The sequence below is a fragment of the Limanda limanda genome, chromosome 12 (assembly GCF_963576545.1).
Source record: "Limanda limanda chromosome 12, fLimLim1.1, whole genome shotgun sequence".
NCBI lineage: Eukaryota > Metazoa > Chordata > Actinopteri > Pleuronectiformes > Pleuronectidae > Limanda > Limanda limanda.
Window position 1 is genome coordinate 9,305,672 of NC_083647.1, and position 10,645 is coordinate 9,316,316.

Consider the following 10,645-nt stretch of genomic DNA (forward strand, 5'->3'; position numbering starts at 1 on the left):
AAACATGCTGACTTGCTGTGCACAGGGATTTGTATTGTGAAGAGTGTTTAGCTGAGCTTAACAGGACTGGGGGGTGTGTCCGTTACGTAGCCCCCCACTATTGATATTATTTATTGGTGAATATATGTCAGAAATATATATAGAAGTACCTCACTGGAATGATGCATAACATATTCTAAATTTGAGGTTTGTAAAGCATTAAACACCAACAATATTTTTTTTCTAAAACTGTTTTATGAAAAAGTAAACAAACTACCAAAACAATCACAATAAAATGGTTGTTAAGAATTCTGAAAAATATTTTCACAGTCAGAAGGCATTGCACATTGTAACAGTCAGGCTTATTCAGGGGGTTTATCAGCTGAGCACCAGCTTCCCCCACTCATTGACCATGTTTCTTATTTCCTCCTGAGCCTCTTCCAGGTGCTGAGTCTGTGGGGTCCACCTCAGGAAAAAGCCTAAGGATCAGACGTGAGCTTGAGTCAGAATCAACACCAGGGAACTCAATGTGATTAAATTAGATGCTACAATATTGAATGAATGTTACTGATCAAGCTAACACACAGTTCAAAAGAATTATGAGCTCTATGGGGATTGTTTCAAATCTTTCAAGGGCCCTCAAGGGTCTTTAAGTTTTAGAGCAGGAAAATCGCACGCTTGCACTGAGATATTTTGTTGCTTGGACAGATTTTTCCTGCGCTTCAGCTTCCAATAGAAGGTCACGTGTTGTGTTGACAAATTAAATTGTCCTGCCATTGTTTTGCGCGTGTTAGCTGAGCGTGTATATAATGCCATGGAGGGCAGCAGCGCATGGACCACCCATACGAGACTCTTAAAGAAGTGAATCTATAGACAGAAGTAAAGATAAGAGGTAATAATACAAGCAGAGAGGAGAAATCCGAAAGCAGACACAGGAGACCCAAAAGCAGTCTGAGCACAAGCAGAAGAAATCTAGTCTAACAAGTCCTGCTCTCAAACTGAAAGTCCACACCCTTTAATAAAGATAGGATTTATTATGTCTGTCAATCAAAGCTCACCTCTCCAGAGCTGCAGGGACTGAGGGTGGACCGAGGGCCAGATTGCCAGCTCAGTGGGCTCGTACAGGGGGTTAGAGTAAGGCTCTCTCTCCTTTGGACTCAGCACGGCCTGGAACAAACAGTGAGTCTTCTCCTTCACCTCTATAGAACACCTGTGGAAAGGAGACATCAGAATCAGGTAACATGAAGCTTGTGAAGATAGCGGTTACTATGACACAGCAGGTTTTGTGTCAGAATATGTGGAGATGTACTGCTGACCTCTCCTGATCGCTGTTACACAGGAAGGTGCCGTAGTTGGAGGCGTAGGCCTCGGTCGCCAGCCTGAGGAGCAGCGCCTCTGAGAAGCCCAGCGCCAGAGGAAACTGATGCCACAGCTGCCAAACACTGTCCAGCAGCAGCAGGAAACCCGGGGACTCCAGCTGGAGACGGGCGTGGGAGAAGGCCGAGTGGGCACATCGCTGCTGGAACGGGTGTCCTGCCTGAGACAGGAAACACACACAGTACATACAGGGTACATACAAACACACTACTTATTGCAGTTTCACGTGTCATTTTTCTATTTATACATTTTCTGCCTTTTTCAACATACATACAAGGGATATTCTCCATCTTGTCCTATGTTCCAAATTGATTGTTTATGACCTCATTTGAGTAGTTAGTGCAAGAGTCACCCTTTTACCCTTTAGCCAGGGCCTCATACTTACCTTGGGGCACAGAATAGAAATAATTTCATTTGGATCACTTACCTTACAGGTCAACTTTTACACGTGCATTGATGTATTTCAACACTGCAACTACAATAACCAATAATCATGAACTGTGTCCCCTCTCCATATGACTCCTGTGTCTTGAATCTTGATACTATGATGACTCTAGTTCCTCTGTTTTCCACAGTAATGTTACACCCCCGCTTCCTGTGCTTAACTGCCTTTCACTGCCTTAGCTCTTAGGTGAATATGATCTGCAACTAAAAAAGGAGGTTTTTACACTGAACAACACAGTAAATGTTGTTTTTCATCCTTAATTGCAGCTTCTTCGTTCCATCTCCATAAGGCCAATAACAACCAACAAATATGTCAGGCGCCACTTAGATGTCTCACACACACACACACACACACACACACACACACACACACACACACACACACACACACGCACACGCACACGCACACGCACACACAAACACAGAGAGACACACACCTGCACCCACTCCCTCTCCAACAGAGTCAGGAAGCCCTCCAGAGTGCGGCAGCTTGGGTCCATGATGAGCTGAGCCAGAGTGCTGATGAGCAAAGTGGAATCTGTCCCTTCAGAGCCATGAACCAGAACTGAATGACCATCCCTGGACAAAACCAACAGACACACCACAGTCCAGAAACTCTACATGAATATCTTATTTTCTACATAATAATATCTATTGTACAACCCCCCCTGCAAAGTTTGATTCAAGAGAAAAAAGTCCTGAATGGAAACACATTTACAGGTCTGGAAACATGATATGAATATACACATTATTCCCAGTGTACAAACAGGTCTGCAAACAGGATAAGCAAATACACATTAATCCCAGTGTAAACACAGCAGAGGTCTAAGATCATACCTCTCCACACACTCTGCCAGCAGACCAGCCGTTGACAGAGCAGTCTGGACATGTGACAGCCACTTTGAATTCTCCAGCTTACTCAGCCAGCGGTCCATATTGTGGGACCCGTCACCACAGGCCTCCACCAGCTTGATGAGACTCTCCTGGAGGGCTTTACCCCTGTTTGAAAGGGAGAGAGGTTCATTTGATGGGACAGATCAAAATCATAACATGGTGAAAAGCTTCTAGAGTGCACACAAACACACACACACACACACACACACACACACACACACACACACACAGACCTTTCCATCTGCTTGTGCAGTCTCTTCCAGCCGCTGTAGCATGATTTGGACTCAAACCCCCCGCCCATCATCCGGGCCTGCTGAGCCTGCTGACTAGAGCGGGTGTCAATAATGTAACCTTTGTCGGAGTTGTCAATCACAACCTGGAGGAGGAGCTCGTCTTCCCTGCAGCGCTTCCTATTGGCTCCTGTCAGCGGCTGACTGCTGCGCATGATTACCTGAGAAGTTTTAGTTTCGGTTGGAATTATTTGACACAATGTGTTTGAATGTTCAGACCAGAGGAGAAACCCACAAACGTCTCACCATGCCGTTCTTCCTGTGGTGGTAGCAGAGCACAGGGAAGCGTCCTCCCTGTCTGAATTTGGCCACTTTTAGCAGCACGTCATCATTTATCTCTTTAGGAACGATGACAGCGGGGGGGTAGGTGGGACACACTGAGTATCCCCTGTTCACAGTGCTCAGTCTCCACCTATCATGCTGCGAACAGAGGAGAGAGAAGGTTGACGAACACCAATTACAGAACACAGATAAATATCTGTGGCTAGTTGTATGTGGGTTGTAAAAACTCATTATATATCACGGCCCTCTGCACATGCTAACTGCTGACGTGTTCAAGAGAGAGGGTTTCACTTCTGACATTTGACCTGAAACTTACAATATATAGAAGGTGCACACCTCTAAACCTGATCTGAAATCTTTGGCTAAAATTACAATAAATACATCATGGTGACTTTGTATGTAAAGCTGATAGATTTTCCATTACAAAATACAGATATTAATAAAAAGACTTTTCAAGGTGTGCTTTAAACCTTTTTAGACGTAAGCACCACACATCTTACACATTAGAACACCACAGTCAGAAATAAAATGAACAAATCAAAAAATGTATATAAACCCAACTTAAAAAAGCAAGATACAAGATAACTATTTTTCTTCCACTAGATAATGATCTTCTGCTCAAAAAAACTGCTAAAACAGAAGTCCCAAAAGATGATAGATGAACAAAAGGAATAAAAAAAACATCTTTTGGGACTTCAGTAGAACCAATTTTTTCAAACAAAGTCAAACTATCCATTTAAAACTCCATTTGACAAATCGTAACAGTATATTATATTGTCTTTAAGAATAACCATGTGTCACAGTTCACAAATTACAGTTGCAAACTCAACAAAATCGCCCAACTCCCGTGGAAGTGGCAGAAACGACAAAGACATGCAAGCGTGAATATCTCCCATGTTCTGGGAACAGTGTGGCTATAAAATACATCAACAATGCTTGCCCTCATGGTCCACTCCCTTCACCATCGCAACGTGCTATTCCCAGAGGAAGATGTCTCTCTGTTCAACACATTCTGGAGTTAGGGGAAAACAAATGAAAACTAAGCGACAAGGATATCCTGAATGTTGACCTCCTACTTTCATTCATTCCATTTCCCTGGCATTTTCCTGTCATGTGAGTGTAGGACTATTGTTGGGAAAGGTTGCCTGTGAGACTCTGTAGGGTGATTATGTATTTTATGCATGTGGTATTACATTTACACAGCAGCAGCATTTGTATAAGTAAGAGTAGTTCTATTATGTTGGTTACCAGCTCCTTAATTTGACTGTAGTGCTTTTCAGGGGATGAGAGACCCCACTGGTCCTGCAGGCTGGAATCAGGAGGTCTGTAGAAGAAAGGATACATGTCCGACACACAGTCCAGACAGGACAGGGTCTACAGAGAGTTGGAGAGAAACAGATCATTGTAGGACGTCAAAATAGATGATATGAATCAAAGCAAAAAGTGCAAAGAGGAAATGTTTGAGGTTTCTTTCGGATTATTTGATGAGTTGTGACACCTCGATAGAGCGTGCAATGTTGAGACACTGCTCCATGCCTGGGATGTCAAGCTGGAGCACTCGCACATCTTTGCACTTGATGGTTATCGTCCCTGAGGATCCAGCTATCCTACAAACACAAATACACACTTATGAGCCCTGGAAACAAAAATGTCCACACTCAACACTCAACAGCAGTGCAGAAAGTCTTTATTGCAGCAGGACAGGAAGGCAAACCTGTGTGTGGAAGGAGAGCTTTAGCCTGCTGACAAATGACTTCACAACCCTTTGTACTCTGTTACTGACCAAAGAACATTGCAAGCAGTAACAGCTATGGGCTTTCATGAGGGTTAACGTCAACAGAATGTTAAAAGCAAGCAACCCACAGTGTGAGTGTGTGTCTGACAAGAGAGCTGCTGTAATGTTGTTGGCACATTTCCTTCTGCAGCACTTGTGAGCAGTAAGAGCAGCAACAGGGAAGACACACTGCAACACAAATGTCCAACCTTTCACTGCGGCCTGCATTAGAGAAGAGGCCGGAATAGCCAAAAAGATTTTCCACACTGGTTAAAAAAAAGATTTGAGGGATAACATGAATTAGATGTTGGATGATTCACCGGCACAAAAACTTGTTGTTGGTTAGTTATTGTTGTTATTTATCTGTGAAGATTGTCAGTCATACAGGTCATGGTATCAGGGAGTTTGTACAAATAAACTTGATTGTGTTTCACATCTCATCAAAAAGGCTTCTTCAGATTTGGACACTTTTTGGAAAAGTTTTCAGGTAACACAATCAAGTCCAATGTTCAAATCCTGAAGTTAGTTATTGTTGAATGTGACCATGGACAAGTTTGTAAAAATCCTCAGAATAAATTAGTCCTAAAACATCCACAAAGCACTTACTAAGAGACTCGATAAATTAATTCTGCTTATAACAAGAGCATGTTTCCCACGTGGAACCAAATGACCATCTTCTCTCCCCTCTACTGTTTTTACATCCTCATACTTGATCAGATGCAGTGATCTCACCTTTTCTCCGTGGCATCGATGTTCCTGAGGAGCAGGAGAACCTGTCGCGATGAGCCTCCCTCCTCCTCTCTGACCGAGAAGAGCAGGTGGTGACCGGTGATGCACAGGGTGCCTCGGCTCGGCGGGTGCAGGGGCTGCCGAAGCACTACATCCTCCACATTGGCGGTCTTGATGTGCTCAGAAAACTCCATCAGCTCCCCCCAAAAAACGAGATAAACCCAAAGAGCCAAATCTCTCACTGCGGGTGGAGCCCTCCAACTTCAAATGCCCTCCTCGCCTCTAAGGTTCTGAGAGAATGAAAGCAAAAGCATCCTCCTCCTCTGTGCGCAACGCTGGCTGGGGAACACTGCAGCTCCTGCACTGTTTGTTTGGCGATAAGGAGGCTATTAATAGATTCATGTTTACTTGTACATACTCGGCCACATAATCTATCTGCACCTTTTCAAACTCAGGTGGCTGCTGAGCTCGACACTGATCTGGTGATGTAGGGGGAGAGAAACTAAAGAGTTGCTTGGGTTGAGTAAAAACGGAAGTGCACGTTTCCTGAGAGGCAGCAGCAGCAATGATGTGTCACACACACACACACACACACACACACACACACACACACACACACACACACACACACACACACACACACACACACACACACACACACACACACACACACACACACACACACACTCACACACACTCACACACACACACACACACACACACACACACACATACACACACACACACATGCAAGCTGGTAAAAAGTTGTGAACACTGTGGGGGGAGCAGCGAGGGAGGGGAGCAGCACTGATCGGCTTGCATTATGGTGAACGACCACTAGATGGCAGCAGACGCACATATAGAAAGCTGGTTTAAAACCTTAAATCACGGAAGTAGAACTAGAAACAACACAAAAAAACCTTGTAAAAGCTTAAAAATGAAGAGTTCTGCATTCAGAAGTTAATCTAAATTGTTTAAAGGTCCAGTAAGACTGGATGGTACGATTTAGGTGGATGGGATCTATTGGCAAGAACGGAATATAAAATAATGCTAGTTATGTTTTTACTATGTGTGTTTCATCTAAATTGTAAGAATGGTTTTCTTTTCCCTTTCTATTTAAACACTTTATATACACACGAGGAGCGGGTTCTCTGTACGGAGGCCACCATGTTTTACAGTTAAATTTAACACCTTTTGAGTTTTGATGACGACTGAAGGCTACCACAGTTCTGCTGTCATGTTTGGAAGGGGAGGGTGAGGTGAGGGGTATTCCATTCGCAACAAACAAATCAACACTAGATGTCACTAAATTCTACACACTCAGCCTTTAAGTCAATACATACTTTTGTAAACGTACTTTTAATGCCACTACTTTTATTTGACAGTTGTTGCAGAATCAAATATTCAAAGACTTCAGTGTCATATGCATGAATGAATTCTTAACCCCACAATGTTTCTGCCTGGTTAATAATATCTAAATATAAATGCCTATAAAAATAGAATGGATTCAAAAGGTAATATATAGATATATACAAAAGATATAAGAAGAAATACAAAAATGATGCATATTCATGAGAAATACATACAACCTGATCAAGACAGTTATTACACTGGTTAACGGGAATGTGCAAACTCAACTGTGGAAATAGTTGGGCCTCCATATTATAGTTATTTGCTTTCAAAAATTAAATTAAATATGCATAATATATACATAACAGAAACAAATAATTATAAAGTGCAACTCACATCGACGCAGCAATAATGTTGGACTCACAGTACTTTCTTTACTTTTCAGTCGTTTTACGAATGATACTTTTATATTCTAGCAAAAGTATTATTTATAGTACTTGTGTTTTACTTGTAATGGACCTTTTCTACACTTTTGTAATGCTACTAGGGAAATTATCGGATTATGTCCCTCACCACTGAATGCTGCTACTACTACTACTACTTCTACCACTACTAGTACTACTACCTCTACTTCTACTACTACTACTACTACTAATAATAAAATAATAATAATAGCCTAATACACTTTATCTATATAGCACCGTTTAAACACAGTTAAGGAACTTTACAGGTTAACAGTTACGACTTGTGTAAAAACAATAGAAAACAATATAAATATTTTTGGGGAAACAAAAGGACTATAAGGTATAAGGTATAAAGTGACATAACACTTACTTTAAAATGCTACTGAAAAATATTGTGTACTAAGATAATTTCCAACACTCAATTCGTCATCAACAGATGTTGTGGAATCAGGGATTTCGACAGTTTTTATGAACATGTTGACTCAAACATCCCAAAATGATATTATTTGCTTGAATATATGAATTCGTTGAGCATTTTCAGTAAATATGTGACAAAAACACACGCAGTCTATGCTGCCAGGTCAAAGGGATCTGGCTTCCTTCCAGGAGAAGCTTATAAAATGATGCAGCCTGCATGCGCGTCCTGCGGGATGGGCGGTCGCTCCCTATAAAGGAGGTGAGGAGGACCTGTTGCGCTCTTATCACCGAGCTGAGACACCAGAGAGTGAACTCAGCCTGAACTCGACGTGGATTCCCGGGACTTGTGATCTTGTCACTGTCTGACACGATGGATTTTAAAGCGTTTGGAGAGGAGTCGTGCGAGGGACGCGCGGAGGACCTGGACAGCGTGAAGGCGCTGACGGAGAAGCTGAAGCTCCAGACGCGCAGACCGTCCTATGTGGAGTGGCAGGAGCGCGTCGAGAGCCGGCCGTGGGAGGACAGCGTCCCAGTGGACAAGGACACTGGGAGTCCGGACTCTGCGGGGGGGCAGGCCGTCTCGGTGCCTGTGCTTTTACGCAATGAGAACTCAGAACTGGTCGTGCGCAACATCTGTGGCTTTGAGACTATTGATGATGCTTTGGAGTTTCTGAGAAAAGAGCTGGTGAGTGATCACTGAACCTGATGCTTTTATTTTTCACTTTTGTTAAATTCAAATTGTTTAACACCAACAAAACAAAATGATATCTTTCCTATATCTGTGAAATAGCTATATAGTGATATCCTCTCCATGGATGCCAGACCTTTATTCAAAGTATGAGTGACTTCATGTAGTCCTCCTAGACTAAACAAATAGTTTTGAGAGAATTGGATGTCTGTTCTCCCAAGGCCCCAGGCAGCTACCCCCATAAGGCACACACCAGTGATTAACACGCTTGCATAAGAAGATAAAATGAGATTAAAGTATAAATAATCAAAATTTCCCAACTCTTGCTGGTCTTTAATTTCTCCTCAAATCCCCGCCCATTCCCATAATCTCCAACCTCTTCCCTCCTTCATTCATTCATTCACCCCTGATCCCTCTTCCTCCTCCTCCACCTCCTCCTCCTCCTCCTCAGAGAGAGATGCAAGTCCAGGACAACCGCTTGGCCCGCCAGCTCATCCGCCTGCGTGGGGAGATCCACCGGCTGAAGGTGGAGCAGCAGTGCGACCGCCACAAGGAGATGCTGGACAACGCCACGTACGAGCTGGAGGAGTGCGAAGAGGAGTCGGACCTGCTGTGTGACATCCCCATGAAGGCCGCCTTCGCCCTGTCCACCCCGCTGAAGCACCTGGGCCTCACCAAGATGAACATCAACTCCAGGCGGTTCTCACTGTGTTGAAAGCTTCATTAATGTTGCTGAGAATCTTCCAGTCCACTCCTCTGACTCCTCTGAGCTTGTGTAGACACATTATTCTCATTGTTATTATTATTCTGGCTGTTTACTCCTCTGGAGGTGTTCTGGTGCCAGAGTGGAGAGAGGCTGCCAGCTACTGCAGGGTGGAAATGAAAAGGACTCATTTGATGTGCACAATGGCTTGATGTGCATGGGTAAGCCTGTGTGTACAGACCTGCAGGGGCAAAGTTCTTTAATACTGACACACCTTCCTGCTGGATGGAGCCTGAGCTGCTCTATTGACTGTTGTTTGCACAATGCCACATGAACCAAAGTAGAGAAATGAAACGTATGAAGTGTAAAGGTTGCAAAAAACAAGCCATACTGTGATACAGTTTAGATCACTAGTGATATTTTTGACTGAAATAAAAGGCATGAAGGTGGCCTTTCTGCTCGAATCTGGTCTTGGCACAGTTCAAAAAAAGCTCTCCAGTAACAGCTTTCACTCTAAGCAACATATTCCAGCTGCTGATCCGTCAGTGCACTGTCCATTTACCAGTATTCTCAGAGGAGGTGGGAGGTCACACTCCAGCATTTTTACACCCATTCTTCACACACACTAAAAATATCCCCTATACGCTCACCACTGCAGTGACACAACCCAGGAGGTCACATGTGATGCATTTTGTTTTCCATTACAACGGCCAGAAGCTGCAGAGCACAGACTGTAAGCTACGAATGGCTGGACACTGACCAAATATAGTCTGCATTGAGTTATGCAGTTAACAAGTAAGAAGAATAAAATTGTTATTCTTGAGGGATATTTTACTTGTTTACAGTTGTTTTGAATGTAGAAAAACATACTAAAGTTTTCTTATTGATGTTGTGAAATCATGCTACTGTAAAATGAATGTATATATGAGACAAATTGGAATAAAAGAAAAATGCCTTAAAATGTAAACTGTCATTCTCTTGCAAATGCACTACAATATTAAACACACTTTACTATATCTGTCTGTTGTATCCGTGCAATTGTATTATATTGGCATACCCATACACTGAAGTTTAAAGCAGCACAATGTAACATTAACTTAAGAACAGCGCCCCCTGCAGCCACACGTGGTGACGATTTCTGTTAAGCTCCATGTCCGATGCAACAATTCTTCATTAAAATATGTACTTACATTACCCAAAATGTTTCCAACAATATTCAAACTCAAAGAAATCACAATTTTTATTTAAGGTACC

At 42.9% G+C, this 10,645-nt stretch overlaps 2 protein-coding genes across 2 annotated transcripts; one reads left to right on the top strand and one right to left on the bottom strand.

Annotated features, from left to right (window-relative positions):
- Positions 1-220: 220 nt before the first annotated feature.
- zgc:154055 (uncharacterized protein LOC556036 homolog) lies at positions 221-6,105 on the bottom strand. Its single transcript, XM_061083164.1, has 10 exons — positions 5,773-6,105; positions 4,765-4,873; positions 4,515-4,640; positions 3,231-3,404; positions 2,928-3,145; positions 2,638-2,799; positions 2,238-2,379; positions 1,296-1,516; positions 1,038-1,189; positions 221-458 (listed from the first exon to the last, which is right to left on the bottom strand). Exons 1-10 carry the CDS (start codon positions 5,961-5,963, stop codon positions 358-360), a joined length of 1,596 nt encoding a protein of 531 aa, XP_060939147.1. The 5' UTR covers positions 5,964-6,105; the 3' UTR covers positions 221-357.
- A 2,138-nt stretch (positions 6,106-8,243) lies between these two features.
- Positions 8,244-10,407, top strand: fam167b (family with sequence similarity 167 member B). The gene is made up of 2 exons (XM_061082603.1): positions 8,244-8,685; positions 9,140-10,407. The coding sequence occupies exons 1-2, from the start codon at positions 8,371-8,373 to the stop codon at positions 9,401-9,403; spliced, it is 579 nt and encodes a 192-aa protein (XP_060938586.1). The 5' UTR covers positions 8,244-8,370; the 3' UTR covers positions 9,404-10,407.
- Positions 10,408-10,645: the final 238 nt, after the last annotated feature.